This window comes from Suricata suricatta, chromosome 13 (genome assembly GCF_006229205.1).
Source record: "Suricata suricatta isolate VVHF042 chromosome 13, meerkat_22Aug2017_6uvM2_HiC, whole genome shotgun sequence".
Taxonomy (NCBI): Eukaryota; Metazoa; Chordata; class Mammalia; order Carnivora; family Herpestidae; genus Suricata; species Suricata suricatta.
In genome coordinates, this window is record NC_043712.1 from 63,907,320 (window position 1) to 63,934,594 (window position 27,275).

Here is a 27,275-nt window from a genome sequence, read left to right on the forward strand (position 1 = left end):
AAACAAAAAACTAGAAAAGGGAGAAAAAAACGAAGATGTCACCAATCCCCTGAAGAAGGCATGAAGCCCGCAGAGTAACAGTGTGCAGAGTCCCTGAGCACTGATGGCGACATGGGGACCTCGTGTGCAGCTCCTCGCGGAGCTGAGGATCAGCACGCTGCTCGCTAGGCGGGTTCCAAGTAACCGTCTGCAGGAGGCTGCTGGTTCTCAGAGGGGGACACTGCAGAGCTTCAGCTGAGCTCAATTCAGTGACAAAGTCACCTACGGATGCCCTCCCTGTGCTGCTGTGTTCCCGTACTCGGTAAAAGCAAGTCTGTGTGGGCATGTGTGAACTACCATCTGCCTCATCAACAATGCAGAGGCTTTCCCATTAAATAAGTCAGTTGGTTTTAAACATGAAAGTCTAGGATTGTCTTGCTGGGTATTTTAAAGAGCAGATTAAAAAGCACTGTTTGCACTTAGGCGTCGGGTCAACACCCATTCCCTTCCTTCACTTAGTGCAAAGTACCATGAGTCACTGCTCTGCTCCTCCACCTTCCCAGGTGCCAGTTCATCCCCAGATTCTGTGCACAGCAGGCCAGCTGTGTGTACTATTGCCAAGTCCAAAGATATTCAAATAAGCACCACGATGTTCCCTGAAGCCACCTGTTATTTGTTTAAAGACTCCTGGAAGGAAAGCCAAGGTCTTGATTCTGCTCAATATTACATTTGGCTTTCCCCTTAAGCCACTTTACCTAACTGACTCGGCAGCATTAGAACGGGATAAACAAAGAAAGCTACCAGCACAGCAGCTAAGGGCTAAGACTTTCAATACCACGTTTTCAAGTTTCCAGAACGTGAAGACTGCCAAGTTCAGGTTTCATTAGAATTAATCACATAACAGGCAAGAGGAAGAATTTTTTTGTAGAAGTGTAATTTTCCAGCTATTTAGCTATTAATTCTCTTACCTCAAACAAATCATAAGAAAATTCTGCTGGCATTGTGTCTGCCATTTGTAAACAAACACTTCCCACATCAGAAATTTCACTCGACTCGGACTTTGTTTTAAACATAATCATGAAAGAGTAGTGCTTGCCTTTTATACAAATTACATGGCTGAAACCACATGAATTATACAACTATTCTGTCTTATTTGGTAATGAAAGTCTCTATGGTATTCAGGTGGAAAGGGACGGTGTTAGCCAACTTCTAGAAGTCAACATACAAGGTTTTAAAAAATCACCCAGAAGCGTGTGATTGTTTTCATTTCTTTAGTTTTGCCAAATGATAGCATTCCCTTGGTCTTACTAAATTTATTTAGCACAAAAAAGGTATTCTGAATGTCTGACCATAAAAACTCTCCAGGGGGAAAGCCAAGAAGAGAGATCTGGTCCTAGGAATTTCAATGAGGTGTTTTCCTGAAGACTTAGTGCTGCAAAAAGATGCTCTAATTTGACTAATGTTCTGGGATTCCTCTCAAGATGCTACACACAGACTCTCTCTCTCTCTCTCTCTCTCTCAATGTTCATCAGTGACAACCTGGCTAGGTAGGAAGTACTTAATAATGTAATGATTTTCTGTTATGTCAGGAAGTTATTCAAAAGTCCAATGTAAAATATGACTTAATGTAGGGAGCTCAATAAGCCAGAACAGAACAGGTTCCTATGAGTAACACTGGCCTTGAACAATGAAGAGATGCGAAGAGAAACTTGGCAAAACCCCCGAAGCAGTGGATGGACACACCCTGCTGGCCCCCACAGGGATCCTCTCCAGCATTACCTTGTTGGAGATATCCAAATTGCAGCTGGCTTCACAGAGGGCCACCACAATGGGCACGTTGCCATCTTTGCAGGCCACATGGAGGGGGGTGTTGCCATGCCTGTCTTGGAAGTCGACGGAACATCCCTGGCTGATGAGAGCCTGGATGACCTCCATCTGACACCGTCTCACGGCGAGATGAAGAGCGATGTGTCCATCCTGTAACAAACACCAGGGACCATAAGCACTTTCTCTTATGCACGCACGCCTGGTTGCTCGCCTTTCCAGCCTCCACTGGGCCAAGTTAAATTGGTAATGGCATTGTTACTGCAAAGCCTGAAGGAGGATTACAACACATTGTTTGCTCCTGGAGAGTGGGGGAGAGGCTTCATGAACCCCACTCTGAACAACCACAGACTAAGCTATCAGCCTGACTAATTGGGGCATGGCCAGAACAGTCAGACAGAAAGACTCAACACTTCTTCTTGTCTCTAAATTTATAGAACTTATATCATTGTTGGTACTCCAACGACCTGTTTTACAAGCACTTAAAAACTCCTTTTATTTCTTTTAAAAATATTTGTTTGTTGGAGAGAAAGAGGGACAGAGAGAACATGAACAGGGGAGAGGCAGAGAGAGAGTGAGAGAGAAAAACAGGCAGGCTCCACACCCAGAGCAGAGCCTGACATGGGGCTCGATCTCACAACCATGAGATCATGACCTGAGCAAAAATCAAAAGTCTGATGCTTAACCAACTGAGACACCCAGGTGCCTTGAAAACCACCTTTAAAAATATTTGCTCAGCAGACTTTACTTACTTCCTAAGCAGAAAGCCTATCATCTGGGGCACCTGGGTGGCTCAGTCAGTTAAGCTGTCTCTTGATTTTGGCTTGGGTCCTGATCTCAGAGTCAAGAGATGGAGCCTGGGGTCAGGCTCCACCCTGAGCATGGAGCCTGTGTAAGACTCTCTCTCTCTCTCCCTCTACCCCTCCCCCACTGCTCACAATTGCTCTCTCTCAAAAGAGGAGGTGGAGGAAGAGGAGAAGGAAGGGAAAAGAGAAGGAGGGGGAAGGGAGGAGGAGGAGGAGAATGGAGGAGGAGATGGATGAAGGGGGGAGAAGGGGGAAGAGAAGGGAGGAGGAGATGGATGAAGGGGGGAGGAGGGGGAGGGGGAGGGAGGAGGAGGTGGATGAAGGGGGGGGAGAAGGGGGAGGGGGAGGGAGGAGGGGGAGGAGAAGAAAGCCCATCATTTTATCTTACCCTGGGAGGAACTAAGAAAGGCAGGAGATGTGATGTGCTCAAGGACTGTCATACATATAAGAGGCAAGGATAACATGCTGAATCCATGCATCCCAAGAAAAGAGCGGCCTGAGAATTCCTTCCAATTGTTACGGAACCCCTCGTGAACAGACATGTTGAGTTTCATGAGCTGGGTAGAGAGTCTAGGGACACATCTGTAACTTATCTGTTCTAAGGCTTCTCTACTTCAGTACTCACTGACATTTGGGGCCTATCCAGTGAGTTGTGAGATGTGTAACAAAAGCACGCTGATCTTTATCCACTGGATGCCAGTAGCTACCCTCACCCCTGGCTGTGACAACCAAAATATGTCTCCAGCCACTAGCAAATGTCTCCTGGGGGCAAGCTTGCTTCCAATTGAAAACCACTTCTCTGTACCAAGAAGATACTCCACAAACGGCAATTCCTAACTTAACTACAAATTCCCAAATCTGACTATACAAAGTAACACCACAACCTCATTTAAGTACAAGCTCACGAGAACAGAAACAGATGATGCCGAATTTGCTTAATTAATAAAGTAACACCTGGTCTAGAATTGCAATTATCAGACAAATAGGAGTGGTTTTTATCTTTTTACAAAACAGCAGGTGATGAAAGCAAATAAGCCACCTATTTCTTTGTTTATCTACAAAGTAATAGAGTTGCCCATTTTAGTCCTAACTGAAGAATGTCTTAGGCACAGTGACCATCATTACTATACCTGCTTCAAAGCTAAAAAGGCAAAACATACAATAGACAGCTGAGTTCCCTGATCATAAAATGATAACATGCCACAAATGAATATTAATTGTTAGAATCTAAGATTAACAGATTAATAATTAATATTAATTATTACACAGAGAAGAGAAAGGATCAGTGTAATTTGCTACATTCGAGTTTGTTATTTTAAGTAACTAATGGAGTCCTGTGGTCCCGCCAGCCCCCCAGGTCACCTGCCAGTGAGAGTGACACATCTACCCACAAAGCACCTTGTCGGACGCATTCAGGTCGGCTCCGTGCTCAGACAGACACTCCACGATGTCGTGGTAGCCCCTGGCAGAGGCGGTCAGGAGGGGCGTCTCTCCTTCTCGGTTCTTAATGTTCACGTTGCAGCCGGCTTCACAAAGGGCTTTGGCGACAGAGTAATAGCCGTGCCAGGCAGCACAGTGCAGGGGGGTTTCTTCTTCCTGGCCCAAGAGACATGCGGGGAAAGGAGAAGAACACAGTGTTAACACATTGGTATACACGCGGTGTTCCAGCCAGCACGGCCGCCCAGTTAAGGCAGTGCCGAGAAAAGACCTGTCAGTCCTTCATGAGTTCTCTTTCCTCAACACTTGGGTGTTGGACAAATTCAGTCTTCCCTGCAGTTATGAACAACTGACTTTTAGGAGTCCTCCAAAGGGCTGGTTTGGCTCTTCTAAACCAGGGATCCCCAGTGTGGATGGATTTATAACATCTTTCCTGTCAACGTGCCTTCGTTCAGATCCTCTGGGACTCCTCAGGAGGAGAGCACTTATCTGAGTGGGAATTCTTGTAATCAACTTAACACCTCAAGATTTTTGTCATGTATATGGGGCGCCTGGGTGGCTCAGGGGGTTAGGCATCCAACGTTAGCTCAGGTCATGATCCCGCAGTCCACAGGTTTGAACCCCGCATCAGACTCTATGCTGACAGCTTGGAGCCTAGAGTCTGTTTCGGATTCTGGGTGTTCCTCTCTGCCCCTCCCCCGCTTGTGCTCTGTCTCTGTCTCTTAAAAATAAATAAACATTAAAAATAAAGATTTCCATCATGTATATAACAGAGATGACTCACATAACCTGTTATTGCTCTGGCAAAGAAGAGCCGAGATAATTCTGCTTCAACGAGTCAAGGTAAGGGCTGGCCACTAGGTCTAAAGGATTGTAAGGCCTGCATGTTCACAAAGAACAGCATCAGACATGGATGTCCGTCTACAAGAGGTTATTACAGTGTAGTGCTTACAAGATGACTCTGGAACCAGACTGTGTGGGTTGAGCCCCAGCTCTGCCACTTACGAGCTGTGTGAGCTTGGGCAAGTTACTAAATCTCTCTCCGCCTGGATGTTCTCTTCTCTAAGAAGGAATGATAATAGTAGCAACTCACTCATAGAGTTGTCCAGAAGAGTGAATGAATGAATGAATGAATGAATGAATGAATGAATGAATGAATGTTGGTGCTTCTGTTTGAGTCCCTGGCCCCTGAAATCTAAGCAGAAAACCTACCTTGATAAAACTCCCCAGGACCCGGCCCTATCAAACAGCTATGGGTACACCCACGCAGCAAGCAAAAGGGCGTGAGATCAGCTACCGTGACCCACCTTGTCCTGGAAATCGGGATTAGAGCCAAAGCTGCAGAGTAACTGAACCACGTCGGCGTGACCGTAGCGAGCTGCCACATGAAGGGCGGTCTCTCCAGACTGCAAAAGAAACAGCCCAGTTCGGAGCGCCCTCTGGGGGCGGACTCTAGAAGCTAAGAGCACAGGACTGGAGCCCCACTCCCATGCACACTTGGCTCCAGGCTTCCCCGGGACAGGCCCCACCACCCTCAGGCCACAGGCCCCTTTGGTCCTGGGTGGAGGGCCCACCACACAGCTCGTGGTAAACCCACACGTGTAGCTCGCTCTGAGGGTCATAAAACCTCCTGTGTGAAGACGTCTTCCTTCCCTGTCATGCTGGTTCTTGATCTTCTTTATATACAGACGCTTGTAGCGATGATTTTTTTAAAACACAAAACTCCTTTTTTAGTATTATTTAAACACAGTATTATTTATGAGCAAGTTTCTGACTTCATTGTCTATGTTGAGAATGTTATTTCTTATATTCTCAGAGATCACTATTAGCCCACAGTTGCATTCTGTGAATTTGTAGTAAGTGCAATTTCCTTATGAAATTTTACTTATATTTGTCCAAAAACTGTGAGTATAAACTGATTTATACAAAACAAGATGCTTGTTGCTACCTGCAACAAGATAGGAAGACATTTGGAATTGCCTGGATACGTGTGTGTGTGTGTTTGATGTGAATATCATCCCTTAGATACAGAGCAGTGCACAGTCCATACAACTGTATACGGCAGCCCTGATTAAACATGACAAGTCAGTCAATGGGTATGAGGTGCAGAAAAGGGTTGCACTGTAGAATGCGTAATGGATGAGGAGGTAAGAATCCTAGGTACATGTTCGAGGCCTGCCAATTAACTCACAGGGTTCTTGTGCGAACTGAATGAAACACAGATATATGAAAGTAAGATATCTTGTAAATCAACAATTTTTATTATGATACCTTTGCCTTCCAAAGCCTTATTTTATATGCATTGTCTCATGAATTCTTCTAGTGCCAGGGACTGTAAGGTCAGCACTGGCAGCTACTTCAGAGGAGAAAAGAAGGGGTAAAGAGATGTACACATGGCAATTCAATACAAAAATCAGGATTCAGGCCTGTTTCTGGTTGTCTTTCTAGTAGAACCTTGAGTTTCCAGGTTACAGGGAAGATAATTCTCTGCTTGCATATTATGCCAACTAGCTGGCAAATTTCAGTTAAATGCAGATTTTAATATTAGACCACACCAATAGCACAAAGAAACTTCTGAACTTCTTACAGAAAGATTTTGACCATGAACCAACCCTTTTGCTTTGGGTCAGATGCACATGGCATGTCAACACTCAAATGTCACCTCATATTACTTCCCAGTATCCCTAAGAAGAGAAGTGGCCTTACCTTGTCTTTAATATCCAAAGGGCATTTGTTCTCATTGAGAAACTTCAGGGTGTCCACGTGGCCATGCCGAGACGCCCAGTAGATGGCATTGGATCCACCCTGCATGAGAACCAATGCAGAGTCACATTTCTCGATCCTAATGCCCGTGTCACTCAGACTCATCTATTTCCCTTCCTGTGTGACAGCACACTTCAACGGAGCAACGTCCAAGAGGCACAAACTCTCATTTTATTTTTAGTGTTGATAAAAAGACCAAGGTGATAAAAGATGTTAACATTCTGGGAAGCAGGACAAATGGGGTCCAGGAGCCCTCTGTCCTATCTGGGCAACTTTCTTTGGTAAATCTAGAATTATTTCACAATCATGTTTTTGTTTTCTTAAAACCTGCATCTCAATCTCTGCTTAGAATTTCCTCTGTAGTCAGGATCTGCTCTAGTCCATTTACAGTTCTATAAAATCTATGGAAGCTGATGGCAGATCCATTATAATGACTATCAGTTGTTAATCAATTGTGTCTACTCTTCCAGTGTGACCCAGGCCACAAAGCACATGGATCACCCTCACTTTGTTGCCCTAAAGCATGTGCAGGCATATACGTTTCTGATGAGATTAATTAGATGACGAAAATTATGCTGAATGTGACATCTAGTAACACTGCTGGGTAAATGTGATGAGTAAGGAGTGAATCTGGGGTAGTGCACAAGGGAAGGTTGATGCTGAGCAAGAGGAAGGGAAATGTTTGCCTTTTTCTTTGTTAACATAGGTCAGACTGGACCAGGCTATTAGGCAGTCTGTCTTCCTTTGTAGGAAACTGAGAAATTAAGTAAGGGGCACATGTGTGTTTTCTCTGTTACCTCTATGATAGGAAGACATTTGGAAATACTTAGAAGTTAATTCAGTGGCAAAAAACACAATTATGACCTTATCCTGGACATCAATTCTTGAGCCTCTTTTAATGAGCAACTGTAGTATTTGAATATTCCCACAGCCGGCAGCAATCAGTAATGGAGGGGTCCCATGCTGGAATAGATGAGAAAAAAAAATCAGGTTTGGAAGGAAAGGAAAAGCAACTATCATTGGTGTTCAACACCACACAGCTTCCTGGGTCTCAAAAGACACACAACCACAACTGTGTAATAGGAATGAAGACAGTGGGGGGAACACACAGCTTTCCTGTGCTGGATTCACACTCAAAGGTGACATTTTCAATTTCCAGGATGAGCACATTTACAGTGTCATGATTAAAGGTGCTCTAGGGGCATGGGGAAAGGCTTTGCATGGAGAAAGGCCCTTGGTGCATTCAACCTCATTTCTAACTCAATTCACTCTCTACACAGAAGCGATTTCCCCCCGCTCACAGTATGGAGTTTGTAACGGCAAGGGGAGATGGAGAGGTAGAAGGGAACTTTTTCACCTTGGACTTGGAGGTGTACAGTCACAGTGAGCACCCCCAGCCCCCGCCCACTCCCCCTGGCAGAACAGTAGCAGACCTTGTTGGGTTGGTTAACGTCATAGTTGGACAATGAGCCCAGGAGGTGCTGTAGGCCTGGGACGTTGTCATCATTGATGGCGTGGATGATGGCTTTCATCACAAAGGAGTCTTCCTCATCCTTGAGAGGGACGGTGATAAAGGGAAAAGAGTTAGCTTGCTGGCCGTGATCCTCTTATCAACATAAGAGAAATCAATGCTCATTTGTCCAGAGAAGCATTTAGAGGAAAGAAAGCCACTTAGTCTCCAAATCCACACAGTCATGAAAGGAACCAGGAGATTACTTTTTGCTCCTTCCTTGTTGGAAACTAACACCACCTTCTATTTACCTGTGCCTTAATTTCACTTGCATTATAACCCAGATGGCAGATATCTTTCAAGATTCAGCTTTAGAATAACAGATAACAAATAACAAATCTTCTGTAGTTATCTTGGAAATCTTTCAAAATATATAGTCCCAGAAACCATATATAGAAAATATCAGGCATAACTCAGATTCTAAAAGCCAAAGAACCAAAGAAATGATACCTCTGAATTTTACAGTCTTAATTTGTGATTTGTCCAATTATAGAACTGTTATTTTTTGATCGCTGGAATTTCTTCCTTCTCTAACTATAGAATAACATGACAAAATTCTCTGAAAGCTAGTCACTATATTTACATATATGTATATTTTAAAGATCTTAAAAGAGGAGAAATGTAAAAATAAAGGCCAGTAAAAGGAAAACAAATGCATTTCTAATTACAAAAAGAAAATAGAGAATGTCGAACAAGTTAGTTAAATACTTGCCAGTTTGTCAAAGTTTTCTTATAATAAGATATTTACCAAATATGGTACATTAAAACTAAGGAATAAGCTAGGAGAGTCCCAAACAAAATCTCTGGACTCACAGTTATGGCTTCTAATATTTCAAATCTGGAAAAGCGTTAGTTATCATCGAGGCTGAGTCTCTGCTTGTAGGGTGGAACAGAGAAAGCATTTCTCTGAGTCTCTGCTTTCTCTTCCAAACAAACCCCATGAGGCTTCTAATAATATTTGGACAGGGTCCATGTTAAGAACGTCATCGGTTTTGCTTTTCCATCACAATTCCAGTAGAGGACTAAGAGACATTCGTGTGAAAGTGACAGTCAAGAGAAATAGGGTGAACAGGAGGAATAAGCAAATGGTTATGACAGGTCCTCATGATTAGCAGGACATCAGGATGATGAGTTTTTGTTTTATCCTTTGTTCCACTGTTATCCTCAAACAATTCCCAAATCTAGACTTTCTCTTCCACTTCCTCCTCCTCTGACCTTGCTTCTCTTCCACTCCTGTTTTTTCCTTAACATTTCTCCTTTTATTCTACAAGGCTACACCTGGAGCCTCAGTGAAGCAACTAGCTTTGGGAGTGTGGGGGGAGAGCTCGTGTCTGCTGGTGTGTGATCCTGTCCATGAGTCCCTGGAGTCATTCATGAAACTCTGACTATGCAGTCACTGGAACTGGCTGGTTCCCACAGAACTGTCCTTTCTGCCTTCTCTGACGTCCTCTTTACCACCAGGACTCCCAAAGCCCTGTTGTCTGACTGTCAGGGGACAGTCTTATTGAATTCAGATTTGTCCAGTCATATCTGAAGAGTTAATCTGTGATTAGGTTTCGGTGTGCATTAAGGGAAAAAAAGTACAGAATTGTTCTCAAGGATGTTGGGCATTCAATACAATGTTAACAGAGTAAGTGGGGTTAGCTTTCTGGTCTACCACAAACTCCCCCAACAAGCCCCACAGTATTCACCCTGATTTTGCGGGGGGCGGGGGGTGTTGGTAGGAGGATTATCTGCCTCTTTTATAGTATTTTGACCCAGTATTTTCTAAGGTCAATGGTAATAGAGGACTCTCATTTTCTTCATGAAAATTAGAATAAACCCTTTCCTCTTCTGCTGGCCAGTCATTCTTTCACCAGCCTGTGAGTGTGGAAGGAGTAGGGCAGGGGTGGTAGTGTCAGAGGTGGTGGGTGGGACTGGGCCTGGTGCCAATCCAAACAAAGAGAAAAAAGAACAAAAACCAATACAGTACATCAAATCGGCCACCCAACGCCCTACCTCGAGCAGAGGAAGAACAGGCCTGACACATCCGTGACTAGGTTTTCTGGGTTGTTGAACAAAGCAAACAACCTAAACACTGGAAATACACAGTGCTAAGAAAGAACCTCACCAAGGCAAACAGGTGTGCTTACCAGAGTATCATCGCTTCTGGCAACACTCATGTTACTCCTGGACAGGAACGACCTGGATAATCTTTGGCACAGTGATATCAAGCGAACCGATTGCTAAAAAAAAAAAGACAAGGGAAAAAAAAAAGCAGGAAGAGAGGAAGAGAGAGAGTTTATGTAAGGATACTCAAATTAGTGCAAATGACAAAGTCTTTGAGGTAGTGTTCACTGCTGACAGCATGTTCTTTAGGGGTGGGGGGCCTTCCAGGCAGGCTGGATCAGTTTGCTTAAAGAGCTTTCTAAAGGTCTTATAAATTAAGACAACAGGATGGAGATTCTCCTTCCACATTTCATTATTAACTACACAATTGCACACCCTATCTCCCTTCTCTCTTACTATTTTTCTTCTCTACTTTTTGAGGAATGGGATCTTACCCTAACAAACCCCTTGCACATCCCTATTCAAGGGTCCTATCCCGTGTTCTGGTGCCCAGGCAAGCTGGTATTAATAGTAACGTGACTATCAGAACTCATACAGTTGTTGGAAATAAACAGGTGGGGAACTCCCTAGCCTATAGGACAAGCACCTCTGCATCTCCTCTCAAAGGCAAAAGCAACAATAGGTAAAAGAACGTGTTGGGGAGTGGGGTGAGTAGGGGGGCACGTGTGGGTGTGTGAAAAAGAAAAAAAGAGAGGGACTTATGGTGGTTCTCTCTACATATTAAGCCTGGCCTAAGGGCTTCTTTCAGACTAAGTGTTACGTAACCTAGTGCTCCTCATCCCTGTCATGCTCCCCAAACTTGATGGGTGTGAAAATGAGGACCATTTCTGGCTCAGTGCTCAGAGACAATGGCAGGTATCTGCTTCCTCCGGGCCTTCCCATGATCCTGGGCATAAGAAGACATCCTGTCCCCTTCCTAAACTTGAATTTTTATTTGTTCAAGGTTGACTGGAATGCCATTTAGAGCCATGCCCCACACAGCCCCTGCAGAAGCCATTCACACTGAAAAGGAACAAGAGACCACAGTACAAATGCTCACGGCCCCCCCAACACCTATCCCAACCATTCATTGACCAAGGCTGGTTCCAGAGAACCATTTACACAAGTTCTACTATAAATGCACTCCCATGCTGCTTACCACAAAGAACAGATTTATTCAAAATGTGGTTTGTTGGACTTAGGAAAAGATTGCACGATAATTCTGTTGCGCTGATTTAAAAATTTGCCTTGGGAATGGTTTTGATTTAAAACAAATGCAAAATTACATGCAAAATATGAGTTAAAGAGGACTGAAATACTATTTTTACTTATCTGTTGAAAACAGTGTAACGGTGCAGAAGACTATAGAGTCTATTTGAACAAACAACCAACAAGGATGCACTTTTGTGTGGCCAGTGTCAGAAGAGATGAGCCTGGCCACAGGGAGGGCCACGGAGGAAAGAAGTTACTTATTCCTTCCCTACCAAACAATCTTACTTTCCACTTTTTCCGGGCTGCGAACTTCTTGAACTTCTCCATGTTGACTGCCGATGCCTTTCTACTAAGTGCTTGTTGGGTATCTTTAGGCTAAAATCAAAGTCCAAGAAAGCAAATTTAGATCATTCCAATGATGGAAATGAGTTATGTGACAACTTTTGGAAACTTCTAATTACTTACGATGCTTACGCACTCACCTTAGTAAAATAAAAGAATAAGTTGAGATAATATGCAAGAGCTAGGAACCTAGTATCCGGAGAGCAACTCTTGGGGCTAGGGGTTTGATAAAAGGTTTGATACGGGTCTTGGGAAAAGCTTGGGCTTGGACCAGGCTAAATTTCAACTTTCTGGACTGAAAATTTGGGAATGGCAAGATTCATGGTGAGGTCATGTTATGAGGCATTTGAATTTTGTGTCATCAAGTAATTTAGAGCTGGTAGGAACTCAGAGGTTAACAAGTTTGGCCTGTCTGATAGCATTAGAATCCCTTGTGCTGCATTTTTAGGAAGCCATTAGTTCTACTGACGAGAGAAGGAGACACCATTGGCTCCTCAGGGAACCCACGCAACCGCTAGGAGCCCACACAGCAGAGTTCTCTGGATGCCCCAACCCTACAATGCCAGTTGTTGCACTGTAATCCCCTTACTGGCACCACGATTTTATTCTGTAATTGCCACATTCCCTCACCATTGGTCCTTTCTGTTCTAGCTGGAGCAACTTCAGTTCTTTAACCCAAATGGCGATGGGTACTGCAGGTAACGTAAAGGTACAGATGTGCTGGGGGGCGGCCGCAGGCCCTGGCCCAAAGGCAGCTGTGCAGGGTTAGGGTGGCCTTAGGGAATGAAGGCTCACTACTGATAGACATTCAGATTTTTCAACAGATGTTGGAAATCCAGATTTGATGCGATATTTAAATGTTGGCAATTAATTCCAAAACATTTAAAATATTCTCTGGGCCAACATCCCATAGGTCAAACCAAAAATGCGCTGTTGAGTAGGCTTGAGCCATTACAATTGACCTTCAACTCCCCATTTACAAGCCTGCATTATGATAGCTTATTCTCCTCCACCTCCACGGTCATTAGGACACTCTCATCTGTCCCCATCTTAAAATATGGCACCACTGTCAAAAACAGTGTGGTGAGACCCCCCCAGTAGCCATTAATACCCTAAGGCAAATGCATTCCGGGATGCCCTATAATACCAAACCAATCACAATATGCAGCTTACCTTGATCCAGGGATGCTGCAAACTATCTTGAATTGTCATTCTCTTCCTTTGTAGGAGGAGGGGAAAGAAAGAAAAAATGCTGTGACCATAGAAGCAAACACTGAGGTTGTTTCCATGCCAGTTGGGCCTACCAAGCAGATGCTCTGGAAAATGCAGTTCAGGGCCTGCCTTGTGGAAGAAGGCTGGAAAGAAGTCAGTCTTTCTATGACCATTTTACTGTGACTGCAGGGACTGACTGAGCAGGTACAAAGGCCCCGCCTGCATTTTCTGAAGCATTCCACATGGCATGCTGTCTTTGCCACGTGGGACCAACCAGGCTCTCGTAAACATGGTCTGCATGCACAATACAAGTGCTAGCCCCGGCCCAGCTGAAGCCATGGCCAAGTACCCCTCAGGGAAAATGGACACTCACTTTGGATCCTTGACGAGGAGTCTTCTTATGAAATCTTTGGCTAGGGCACTGGTATTACTGAAGTATTCTTCCTCAAATTCGTAGTTGACCGCAGATACATTTGCTAACGTTTCTTGCTTAGTGTCTCCAAGAAATGGGGAGGCCCCACTTAGGCTGTTAATAAAGTGGGGTGCAGAACATGAATGATTACCTCTTGGGCTACCATGTCATTCCTAGCATATCTGATAAGGGGAGTTAAGGACTAAGACTATAATCTGGTGCGTGGGCAGCCACTCCAGAATCCAGTTACATTTTATAGGGCATTGAATTGTCATGCACGACAGCTTCAGCTTAATGCATAGGATGCATTTTCAAAGTCAATTTAGAATAGCATCTCGTAGTTAAAAACAAAACAAAACACTCCTTTCCTATTTTCTCAGCAGTGATGGACAGCCATGCTTTCTTTCAGTGATTATACTGTAGTTTCTGATGACTCATTGCAAATTAGGAGAAAGTGTTTATGAGTATAAACTACACGTGTTCTGAGGGTGTAAAATGAATATGTTTACATGAAGAGCATGCATAAACTGAAGAGATTAACATGACACATAGATGGTTAATAAGACATATGGTCTCAAAGAAAGAGGAAAAGAATAGGAGGCGTGGATTTTGGTACTTACAGAATATAGGTTATCACCCCAATACTCCTAGACACAAAACGAAAACAGAAACCAATGTCAGAAGAACAGTAAACTGAAGCAGAAAGAGGACAGCACCAAGGACATGCTCCTTACCACATGTCTGCCTCAAGACCAAGAGGTTCATAGTTGACTATCTCAGGAGCTAAGAGGAAATAAACACATGTTTAGTTTTGAAAGAAAGTGAATCAACAGATTCTATCTTCACATATAATCCAGAAATGTGTACCAGGGACATAAATGATGTGACATCAGGGGAGTTTCTGCCAGTATAATTCCTATCATTTGTGAGAAATAAATGAGCATGGGAGTAAAAACAAAAACAAACAAATAAAAACTTACCAACAAACTCTGGTGTCCCAAATATATTCTTGAATTCATTTCCAAAGTCAATTTTATGGGCCAACCCAAAGTCAATGATCTTGATCCGAGGTTTAGAGACATTTCTATCCAAAAGCATTATGTTTTCAGGCTTAAAAAAAACGGAGAGAGAGAAATACTATGCTAGTGTTCAAAACAGCATATTCACAAAACCAAAGGGGGAAACAACCCAATGTCCATCAGCTGATCCATGGGGATAAACAAAATGTGGTGTGTGTGTGTGTGTGTGTGTGTGTGTGTGTGTGTACACATGTATATATAAAACAATATTATCCAGCCTTAGAAAGGAAGTAAATTATGATACATGCTACAACATCGATGAACCTTGGAAACATTATGCTAAGTGAAATACATCAGACAAAAACGGACAAATACTGTATGACTACACTTATTGGAAGTGTAGAACAGGCAAATTCATAGAGAAATAAAATTGAACAGTGGTTGCCGGCAGCTGTGAGAGGAGGGATGGCGAGCTAGGGTTTAATGGATACAGAGTTTCAGTTTGGGAAGATCCATTAGTGCTAGAGATGGACCGTGGTGGCGATGGTCGCACAACAGTGTGGATATACTTAATGCCACTGAACTGTATGTTTAGAAATGGCTAAAAAGGTAATTTTTATTCTATGTTTATTTTTCCTCAATAAAAACAAAGAGCTAAGATATATTATGCTGAAGAGAAAGTGGCAGGAATTGTCATTCCCGCCCCCGTAAAAAACAACCAAATCCTAGGGATAAGAGGGTAGTTGCAAGAGAACACCAGGAAAACTAAATGTTTTGGTTTAAGTTCTCCAGGAGCAGACTTGTGACAAGGATTAGGGTGCAAGTAGCTTATGTGGGAGTAGGCTCCAGAGAGTATTCGGTAGGGGATGGGGAAACAGAAAGCAGAAGGAAGGACACCCATACAAGTTGTCTTGTCAAGGTGAAGGTGACTAGAGTCCAATCCCTTTGCCCTTTGGGAAACTTAAGTAGGAGCAGCACTGAGTTTTCCAACCGAAGCATAAGGGACTTGGGGTATTCATCCTCCACCTCCCCATCCTCCATTGCCAACAGCAGCTTCTATGGGGATTTACTCTGGCATTTCCAGCTCCCAGGGCCACAAACCAGACATCAGGCAGGGAGCCACGAGTGTGTTGTAGCAGCGGTGTTCAGAGTATGTGTTAGTCAGTGTTGGGGGGATCTGAATGGGGTGTTGACAGCACTGCTACAATAAATATGGAGAAAGTCCTCCTGCCTCTGAAGCCTTGTCCTAGCCCCAGTGATCTGAATCATTCACTTGTCAGTCAACCACACACTCCTTTGTAATCATCTTGAATGCTGTGGATTGTACCTTGATTCTTAAATTGTCACTGCATGTTGCTTATGTGTATGCCCTTCCTTCCTAAAGAGACCATAACTTCTCTGACGGAAGTATGACATGCCTTTATGTCTCCCACAGTGCTTTTCCTCCAGATAGGCAAAGACCCAATTAGCCAATCTCCGAATCTGTCTTGATTGATTGCCGGTGACAAAGTCAGGCCTTTGCATCAAGAGGGAGAGGAGAGATCAAGACATCATCCACCTTACATGCCCTGCAGCCACAGGGGATACAAACTGGACAGCTAGTGGCCACTCTAAGCTGAAAACACTCCATAACCAACAGCAGCTTAGAGGTCTGGCTGGTAAACCCCTTTGATTCTTCCCCAAGTATTCCTGAATGTGATTATTCATCTTAAGCCTCTGTCCCACAAAAGGCTAGGAATCCTTGAGTACGCATGCATTATATACCTAGTAATTTATCTTCATAATTCCATCTGCTAAACCCATACAGGATAGGGGTGCCAGGGTGGCTCAGTCGGTTACACTTCTGAGTCTTGATTTTGTCTCAGGTCATGATCTCTCGATTCATGGGATTCATGGGTTCAAGCCCTGCACTGGGCTCCATGCTGATAGTATGGAGCCTGCTTGGGATTCTCTCTCTCCCCTCTCTCTCTGCCCCTCCCTCCTTTTCTCTCTTGCTCTCAAAACAAACACACAAACAAAAAACCCATGTAGGATAAAAAAATGTATCTCTTTCAGATGCCTCAATTTTTCATAACAACCAACCACTGCTGGGACTTGCAGAACCTTCTCTCCGGCTTGCACTCAGCAACATACCTTAAGATCAAAATGGGCAATCTGAAGGGAGTGCAGGTAGTAAACACCATTAAGAATTTGTTTGAGAAACTCGGTTGCTTCCTCTTCAGTCAAAGATTCTTTTTCAGCCAAGAAGTCAAAGAGCTCGCCACCTGCCACTCTGAAAACCAGGAAGAAGAGGTTACTGAGGACAGTGGTTTCATACAGATCACTCTCGTGCTCAAATTTCAGGCAAAAGAACAGCCTAAGAACAAGCTGAAACTGCTAAGCAAGGCATTAGAATTCTCCATGTTTCTCACCACTGGGCTGAGAATTCTGCCTATTTGTATGTAAAAGCACCTGGATACCATTATCCTGACGTGCTAAGTTCACACATGAAGGCGAGGGGGGGGGGGAGGAGATGTAATCTGAAAACATCTTCATTTCACATACTTACAAGTAAAAGTCTTAATCACTGATTTGAAACAAACAACATATAAGCCAACTTTGGGCAAACTTATAGAACAGATCTTCCCAGCACAATCAGAAAGTACCTGGAAGTTCACAATCTGTAAGCTAATCAATTCTTTTAAACCCCAAATCACAATATATGGCCTATAAGGATTTTTGATATTGTTTTATAGCCATTTATATATAAATATATACTTATTTTAAAAAATCACATTTAGTAATGAATTTAACAAAGACCTTCACTAATAAGAATACATGTACACAAAATTGAAATGCATGAGGTGTTTGGGGATTGATCAATCAGTCTCTTGGCCAGACTGTAAATCTCTGATGGACGGAGGTCAGCCCCCAGCCACCCTCCAGGGCCTCACACAGTCCCAGCCACAGAGCAAGAGCTCCAAACTTTGTTATCCGGTGGATAAATGAACAAACTCCCCAGAGAAATCTACAGCAGTAATTAATGGCAAATAACAGGGAACTTTTAATAAGAGTTTTTATAAGTTCATCTTTTCTCAAGTTTAACCATACATTCACAACATAATAATTAACTGTAATTATGCACATAACTGCTGTGTTCATTATCTTTCGTTCAGCAAGACAGCTCCATAAACATAAGTACCACTTCTATATCCAGAGGGGGGGAAAACCAGTGCTTACGAGATTAAACTATAATGACAATAGCCTGTGTCTTAAAGAAGAGGGTCATTTCCTGCCCCTTCACCCTCTAAGTTGTTTTTCGTAGCCTGGCCTGAGATCCATGAGCATCAGCATTGCATGTGGTGTTTTAAAAATGCAGATTCTGGGGCGCCTGGGTGGCTCACTCATTTGGTTAAGTGTCCGACTTCAGCTCAGATCATGATCTCACAGCTCGTGAGTTCGAGCCCATGTCTGGATCTGTGCTGACAGCTCAGAGCTTGAAGCCTGTTTCAGATTCTGTGTCTCCCCTCTCTCTCGGCCTCTCCCCCATTCACTCTGTCTCTCTCTGTCTCTCACTCTCAAAAATAAACAAATGTTAAATTAAAAAAAAATTTTTAATGCAGATTCTTGGCCTCCCTTCCAGCCTGCTGCCTCTGATTTTTGAGATGGGCACCACAACACACAGAATATTTAACCAGCGCCTCAGGGGACACTTAGCACACTAACAAGTGAGGGCCATTTTTCACAGGTTTAACTGTATCCTGCTGTTGCATGGCCTCCCTCTGATATTTAAGGTCAGGATGTTTATCCGGAATGTGAAGTGACTCCTCCGCCTCTGGGACCCCAGCAGAGGGCTCGGGCAGATCTGTCATGGGCCACAGAGCCTGAGCCCGCCAGGGAGGCCAGGAGCCTGGCTGGGGGGGAGGGGACCTGCAGGTGACAAGGACACTCCCATGGTAGTGGCCTCTCTGCCTTACTGTCCTCTCCTCTCCACGGAGCCCTTGGCCATGAACCCTGCACTGGCTCCCCACCACTCCTCACTTTTCTGTCTCTTTACTCCCCTTAAAACCAACCAAACAGGGAGAGGGAGTCCTTCCACTCTAGGGGGAAAAAGGAGGGAAAAAAGGGAAATGATGAACCAACTAATTTTGAGCAAGATGCTCTATCACCTGGGTGATTCCTTACTCTCTGGCCTGCACAGCTTTGCTGAGTGCACCACACCGTCCTGGGCCGCGTGCTGGGGTGAGGTCCAGAGCCGGCGCACCTAGTGCAAATCTTTTTTTTTTTTTTTAAATATTGTTTATTGTCGAGTTGGCTTACATACAACACCCAGTGCTCATTCCAAGAAGCACCCTCCTCCATGCCCATCACCCATTTTCCCTTCTCCCCCCCCCCCCTCAATCCTCAGTTTGTTCTCAGTATTTAAGAATCTCTTATGGTCCGCCTCCCCCTCTCTCCTTAACTTTTTTTTTTTTTTTAACCTCTTCTCCTCCCCTATGGTCCTTTTAAGTTTTTCCTGTGGCACATATCAGTGAAAACATATGGTAGCTGTCTTTCCCTGCCTGACTTATTTCACTTAGCATAACACCCTTGAGCTCCATCCACTTTGCTACAAGTGGCCAGATTTCATTCTTTCTCATTCCAGTGCAAATCTTAATTCTGTACTCGGAAGGTTCTTTCCCTCTGGGCCTCCCTTTCTCACCAAACAGGTATAACAAGACCTAGTCCTTTGAGGATTTTGAGGAGGAAAGGTAATAAATACACATGACATGGCTGGCAGATCTGGCATGAGGCTGAGGTCCAGGAAGCAGAATGGGTGCCATTTAGAGGAGGGACAGCACCGTCCCTGTGGACTGCCATGCCACCTGCCCCAGGGCTCCAAAAGGAAAGCCCCCTTCCTGCCCTGCTTCCCCTCAAACCCACTGACTGGCCTAACCAGTGCACTTGCGAGGAAGGGGTGCAGCCTGATAGTGGTGGCCGGTCCCGCTCTCCTCCCTCTGCCCCACTTTCAGGGGTGTCCCCACTCCACCTTACCCACACAGACCACTCGTCCTTCTAAACACATTGGAAGTTTCTTGACAGTGAGAAATGCTGGGGGTTGGATGCCTGGAGATGGGGCAAACCTTCCAGTACCCAAAGCTTCAGCACAGAGGAGAGGCCTTGGTCCTTCCTAGAAACCCCACTGCCACTCCAAGCCAGGCCTTTGTTCCTTCTCTCTTTGGTAGCTTTCCTTGACTAATGTCTGACCTGAGCTTCTTTCTGGTCAGTGAAGAGCAACTAATTTCATTCTCCTTGGGCTCCAGGCTCTGGGAGGCAGCACAGCAGGGGGTGAGGAGACCCCAGTTCAAATTCTCTCCCATTACCCAATTTACACTGAGCCTGGGATTCCTCTTCTGTAAAATAAGGGTTAATCACACCCCCCCCAAGAGTTGTTTTGAGGTCCCAGGACATGTGGAGCCCCTTAGCGCTCAATAAACACTGTTTTTCTTCTCCTCTGGCTTCAAACTAAAAGCCCTTGCATAGCGACAGGCAGTGGTGTGCTGGTCCATGTTTAACAATGGGCTCCCTGGGGTTGGGGGTGGGGACAAAGCCCATTCCTGAGGTGTCCTATTCCTCTCATGGCCATTTCAAGCCACCAAAGTGATGACGGTGACCATGGGGTTGGGAAGCATAAACAGCTCTGTGACCTGGGCGAGCCAGCTGGTATTTTCCAAGGATGGCGCCACAGCATGTCATGCTAAATGTTCTTCTGCACTGTAATAGGGCCTCTGTGGCTCCGCCACCTTGAATCTAAACAGATGCTGTGGCTGCTTTGACCAGTAAGACACAGCAGAGTGACTCTCTGCCAGCTTCGATGTGGTCCTTCACAGGCCAATGGCTGCCACATCCTGAAGTCCACATGTAAGAAGTGTGATGATCCTGAAACCACCAGGTGATATGAAGAAACCGTGGTCAATGAGACATCCCGTGAAGAGAGAAAGAAGCCAAGGTGCATTAAGCCAGGAAGAAATCTTAGGAGTGAATTCTCTAGTCCAGCGGAGGCCACAGAGGTCAGACTCTGAGCCCTTCTAGAATTCCTGGCCCACAAAATTATGCACAAAATAAAATGGTCATTTTAATCCACTATGGAGGGCACCATGAGTACCACCCAGACTCCTCGTGGAGGAAGCATGCGCTATCCGATTACTGGGAGGACACTAGGGCTTGCTTCTGCTGCAAGCTGCCACCCAAGGTCACATCCAATGGCTGCTGAGGGTAGGAACATAAAGCTAGGCTGAACAAAGTTCTATAAAGGGCTAGATGTAAATATTTCAGGCTTTGGGGGTCATATAGCTCTTGCCACAACTACTGAACTCAAGTAAGGTAAGAGGCTCCTTAGACAATATGTAAATGAAGGGGTGTGGTGTGTTCCAATAAAACTTTATTTATAAAACCAGATGACCACCTGGTTTTGGCTCATGGGCTATAGTTTGCCTACCCTGACATAAAGGCTAGGCCATCTCAGTCCAATCTAGGGCAACTCCAAGGGTCCTTCAGAGCTTTCTGTTGGATCCACTGGGGCTGCCACTGACCTGCAAGGCAGCATGACCTCTTCTGTCCACTGTTCCTTCCCTTCTGTTCCAAGTCTTGATCCCAAGGACAGTTCTTAATAATCATCCTCCACATGTCTGCTTCCCTGGGAACCTATTCTGTGCCCCACTAAGTTTGGGGGTAGGCTTTAGAACCAATGGATGACAGAACACTATCTTAAACTGGGTCTGTTCACCTGGTTCAGCCCACAGAAACCAGGTTTGCCTTTCACTGGGCCTGGTTCACCTTCTGCCCCATTCAGTTTTCCTGTCTAGAGCAACTCAACTCCAACAGGGCTTCCTGATCACAGAAATGAGAACCAGGAACAACTCTGGAGCCCCCAGAGTGAAGGAGAGTGAGGGACCAGCCTGCAAAGTGGCAGTGCCTGGTCAAGACTGAGAGGAAGGAGACCTGAATCATCTCCGATTTCTCCATCACCCTTCTCCAGGCCCTGTTCAAATCACATGGAGTTCACGATGAGGTCCATGCTGTGGTTTGTCCAGGGAATTATTCAGTTGGACTTCAGGAGTGTTGGGAGAGTCCCCACCTCACTGGGCCTGGACCTATCACTGGTTTCTTACTGCCTGAAGGCCATACACATATACTCATTCTCCTTCACACAGAAAGACAGCTGTCCTAGCCATCAATCTTAAATATGGCTTATCAAATATTAAATTTGATAAAACTTATCAAGTATTTAGTCATTAACCAGGGTAATCAGCACTAAATGATTTTGGCAAAGGTTTGGGGGGCATAATAAGCATCACTGGATAATTTACTCCACTTAGCCCCCAAATCTCAGAGGGCAAAAAATAACCTGAGGATTTTTTCCATGTACAGGCTGAGAGCTAGAACTCAAAGGCTTACAATGCTGTTGGGGAACAGCAGGGTAATGCCAACAAGAAGACCAGCCAAAACCTTGGTATTCCTACTCTTTGTTCCAAATTTTACATTTTGCTTAAGAGAAGGAAGATTGATGGGGAGAGAGATGAGCAATCTGTACAGCAAATTAAGAAAGCAGTCTGACCTCCTTTATTAGGTCTTTGACTCAGAGTGTTTTAAATTATAGCATTATCATGGAAATTGTGTGAAATGCATGCTAATAAGTATTGCTGTTTTCACCAAGAAAGCTGAAAAATAGGAAGGTTTCCTCTCCTCCCTGTGCCATCCTTTACCGCCAATACCTCCCTTAAAAGGCAGCTGTCACAGAATGTAGAATTTTAAAAACAAAATGCCTCCAGAGTAACAGAGAATCTATTACACAATTCCAATTTCTAAATTATAACACTATTCAGGGGCCCTGACTATTGCTAGGAATTGTCCAAGATAGAGCAGGACTTCTTCTGGATGAGGACTGGTCCTAACCTAAACTGCAGGGAGCTCTTGGCTGCAAGTTAACTATACCTGATGAGGTATTCCGAGGTAAATGCTAGAATTCCTCAGCGCTGGGCTGGAGTTCCCCATTTGTTGAACAGGGAGCCTCTGGCACAATTCAGGACACATACTCGGGTCTTGGCCTGCTAGGCTGGGATGGGCCTCAGCACACAAGCCCCCAACCCCAGCTTGGGCCCTAGGTTATGGATGACTGGAAGGAAAGAAAGGAGCTCAGAACACTTCTCTGGACCTCAACTTTTACCATCCGTAAAATGAGTGGGTTGGACAATTGGGTAAAATGACTCTCTAACCTTCCTGCGCATCATAACTGAGGGAATCTGGTAAAAATATGATTTCCTAGAACCCCTTTCCTAAGGTTCTGACTCAGCAGGTGGGGCCCCAGAATCTGCATTTGAACAAGTCGCTCCTTGTGCCAATGGATAACACTCATACTTATAGAAGTTGTTCTCTCAGTCCCTTGCCATTTCTGACAACAGAAGTGACTACAAGCCAGCGTGGGGATGTGCAGAGCTACCGCTCAGCTCCCACAATACTTACCTCTTCCTCCTGGACACAAAGCTAATCTGCACCTCCCAGCTTTCCTGGGGCCACAGCTGGTTCTAGCCAGTGGAATGTGGACCAAAATGAGGTGTGCCACTTTCAGGCTTGGCCCCTGAAATATCCTGCACTATTCTCCACTCACACTCCTCACTCTCTCTCTCTCTCTCTCTCTCTCTCTCTCTCTCTCTCTCTCTCTGGCTACCTGAACACAGAAGGTCCAGCAGAGGACCCTGAGGAGGACCTCGGGGCAGCAGGGGGCAGCAGAGACCTTAAGAAGAAAGAATAGCCCCTGTCTGGAGGACACCCACCCAACCTGTAATATCTAACTCACACTGTACTTGAGTGAGTTAGAGATAAGTTCTATCAGGTTAAGCCACTGAGATTTTGCAGTTGTGTTCCTTCTGTAAATACCAAAATATTTAACCAGAAGTAAGAATACAATTGATTTTTTAAATTAAAATTAAAGGAAAGCAACCAATGCAAAGCACAGAGTACACTATTTTAGGTATCTAACACTGCCTAACATATCTCCCTAGAACTTAGTGGCTTTAAACCTGATAATCGTTTTGTTATCTCCTATGGTTTCTATGGATCAGCAATCCAAGAAGGCTTGGGTGGGGAGCTCTGGCTTAAAGTACTGTCAGGGTGCAACCAGACAATAGCTGAAACCACAGGGATGACGGAGCACCTTGGGGGCTCTCTGGGCCTCTCTCTCCATGGAAACTCATGGATCGTGCTTCTTCTCCATTGGGGTAGTTTCGGCTTCCTCACAGCATGGTGGACTCAAGACAAGACCGTTTACATGGAAGTTCATGGCTCCAGGGCAAGTTTTCAGGGAGGAAGCTGTCTTGTCAGATGACAGCCTCATCAGCAAGTCAAACTCTTATCCAGATTCATGAGGAGTGGGTTTAAAATTTATCTCTTGATGAGGGAAGTTCAAGGTTCTAGCAACATGCAGGACAGGAGAGGACACTGCAATCATCCTTGAAAAACGTCACATTACCTGTGACCGACGAACTGAAATTCTCCATCTTACTTCACCCGACTGTTTTACAAGGGTGAGGTAGTTGTAGTAGTTTGCTAGGACCACACCAACAAATGGGGGGGGGGGGGGCCCAAACAACTTCTTGCCTAAATTTCCCCTTATAAGAACACCAGTCTGATCGGATTACCATCCACCCCAGTGGGTTCATTTTCACTTGGTTACATCTGTTAAGGTTCTATTTTCAAATAAGGTCACATTCTCAGGTACCCAGTTGGGACATCAATATCTCTCTCTCTCTCTCTCTCTCTCTCTCTCTTTTTTTTTCCCCAAGGGGTGGATACAATTCAATCCAAAACAGATAATAGGTGCTCACAGCCTACAAGCAAAATGTTACAGGATGGCTACAGTGATTCAGGATAAATGGAGGAAGCAAGTGAGAACAAGGATAATTAGAAACTGCTAGTGTTTTTTGTTAGCCTTGCTTTTAGATTCTCCTAGGACAGAGGGTTCCTTCACCCACTGTCATAAAAACTTTTAAATTCAGCTCGGGGGACACCTGGATGGCTCTGTAGGTTAAGTGTCCGACTTTGGCTCAGGTCATGATCTCACGGTTCTTGAGTTCAAGTCTCACGTAGGCTCCATGCTGAAGGTGCAAAGCCTGCCTGGGATTCTCTCTCTCTTCTCTCTGCTCCTCCCTCCCCCAAAATAAATAAATAAACTTAAAAAATAATTCGGGTCAGAAAACTGTGAGAGAGCAATGCATACCTGGTCCTGTCCTGAAGTAATTTCCCCAACACTTCTCTTACATCAACCTCCCATGGGGGACGGGCGTGAAGGTGCTGAGGGCAAGTGCCCGGCCCCTTCCTGGCTCGGCCTCTGAACAAAATTAGAGCTCAGAGCACTACTGTCATCATCTCGTTCCTTCCTGCTAATCAAGGGAAAGCCCAGGAAAGTCTTCACACCCTTACCTCTCCCAGTCCAAAGGAAATCCTCGAGCTAATTGAGAACTATGAGGAATGCAAAACTGAAGCCTGTAATCTGAAGAGAAAGAGGAACCCAACACCCGCTCCTTCTGGAATTTGTGAAATAGGTGTGAAGTTAAGGCCAGCAATGGCCTGGGGGCTTGAAAACACCATATTGTGTGGCCCCTCAGGCACCTTATACATAGCATCAAAGGAGTTCCTAACTTCACACCTCCTCTGAAGTAGCCCTGCCTCCTTTGAATCCAAAACAAACTATATCTGAAAATTCATTTTCTGTCTGTTTTCATCTCAAACTCAAGTTCAAGTAACAGCTTAAGAGGATTTCTGGGGATTCTCATAGAACAGCATGCTTGGCACTCAAAATTCACGGTGGGGGCGAGGTAGGGGAGGTGATCTTTCACTTTACCCAGAGCAGGAAGCAGGGAGGAGTCTACAGAGGGTCTCTAGAGTGAAATTTCTACAGGAGGAACATCACTGAAAGGGGAAAGGGCTTGGGAGGCAGGCACTTTGAGTTTCAGTCTGGACTCTGTGACTTCAGATAGGTTAAATTACTTTCAGAGGCAGTTTCATGGTCTCTAAAATGGAGATAATAATACTGTTCATTATTACTCCTGGGGATGAAAGGAGAAAATGTGACTTAGGATATGAGCATCTGGCACTTGGCAAGTGAACCAACATTCCAGGCAGCGCCCCTGGCCTTCACTGCACCTGACCACAGGTGTCCCGGTGAGGAAAGCCCTTGAGCTCTCTGTATCCTGTCCGAATGTGAGCTGACGGGGCGGGATTTGGACATGATGCCATGCCAACACGGGACGTGAGGCGGCTCACTGCTTAAACACCAAGGTTTTCCTGAAATGAATAGTCATTCCTGGGACACAAACCTGGGGGAACAGGTGGGTTCTTAGACACTTAAGTCAGAAGGTGGGCTTTGCCTCTGTTTCCTTCCTTGGGTGTGGACAGAGAGGAATCTAAATGGGCCTGAGGGCAGCCTGAGGTGCAGGGGGAGGAGGGTGGGGAGACGGGAGAAAGTGCGTCCTGAAGGGGCAGGCAGGCACCTGGGAGCAAAAGGAAGGGTTGGCAGTCCCAACACAACACCATCCACTTACTGTGACTATTTCTCTCCTGTCAAATAGACTTACTTAACATGGTCCTGTCTAGAATGTGCCACAAGAGATTATAGACAAAGTGGCTTCTTGCTCAGTCAAGAGTGTGGAGGGAATACGAAGGCCTGTGTGGAGCTGAGAGAGGTGATGAGGGGCAGTCCTGGAGGGAAGTTCAATCTCATGGGCCCAAAGGACCACCACACCCAGCCACCCTCCTGCCCCACCATATAGCCCCCGATGGCTGCCCCCGCAGACCTGTGCTTACCCGGGATGTGGCACATCTCTTACAGAAGCTACTCCATTTTTAACTTAGTCTCTTAAAAATATTATACAAGAAATGCATATGGGGTGCCTGGGTGGCTCAGTCGGTTAAGTGTCCGGCTTCGGCTCAGGTCATGATCTCACAGTTCGTGGTTCGAACCCCACATCAGGCTCTGTGCTGTCAGCCAGCTCAGAGCCTGGGGCCTGCTTCGGATTCTGTGTCTCCCTCTCTCTCTGACCCTCCCCTACTCACGCTATCTCTCTCAGTCTCTCAAAAATAAATAAAAAACATTAAAAAATTAAAAAATAAAGAAATAAGAAATAAAAAATGCATAAATATATTCTTTTTAGGAAAAATTAAAACACCTATGTGTAAAACTAAAGTCCCTTCTGACTGGATATTCTTCTCCTCCCTGGTCCTGGCCCTCTCCCTCTCTCTCTCCCTCAAAGTGTACACTCTTCTGAATATGCCATGTGGCCCTCCAGAACTTTCTCTGTATGTTCTGTGACCTACACAGCACTGTTTCATCTACATTTTAAGAACAGAGATGGGACTGGACTGTATGCGTCATCGTGCAATTAGCCATCTCCCCTCAGCAATGCTCACTGGGAAAGAGCTGTGGTGCCCTTCTTTTTCACTGCTGTCCGGTGGCCACGCAGATATCCAGACCAGAGTTTTACTCAGCCATTCCCTGGCTGACGGACTTTACACCGTTTCTGATTTTTCACGATCACAAACTATAACGCCATGATTTTTCTGTGTGTACTTGCCTCTTGAAGAGGTTAAGAGTTTTTCTAGACCCTCAGATGTATAGCCCAATTTGGAATCTCTAGGTCACAGGCTATGCTTCTTTT

General features: G+C 45.0%; 1 protein-coding gene across 1 annotated transcript in view; it reads right to left on the minus strand.

The window, feature by feature from the left end:
- The window catches only part of DAPK1 (death associated protein kinase 1), a 470,647-nt gene that overhangs the window by 327,918 nt on the left and 115,454 nt on the right, over positions 1 to 27,275 (minus strand). Inside the window, 14 exon segments of the mRNA XM_029919672.1 lie at positions 1,759 to 1,956; positions 4,008 to 4,205; positions 5,354 to 5,452; positions 6,753 to 6,851; positions 7,674 to 7,772; positions 8,243 to 8,362; positions 10,452 to 10,544; positions 11,905 to 11,994; positions 13,135 to 13,180; positions 13,547 to 13,699; positions 14,206 to 14,232; positions 14,320 to 14,368; positions 14,566 to 14,695; positions 16,738 to 16,876. Of these exon segments, the coding sequence (XP_029775532.1) occupies positions 1,759 to 1,956; positions 4,008 to 4,205; positions 5,354 to 5,452; positions 6,753 to 6,851; positions 7,674 to 7,772; positions 8,243 to 8,362; positions 10,452 to 10,544; positions 11,905 to 11,994; positions 13,135 to 13,180; positions 13,547 to 13,699; positions 14,206 to 14,232; positions 14,320 to 14,368; positions 14,566 to 14,695; positions 16,738 to 16,876 (1,540 nt within the window).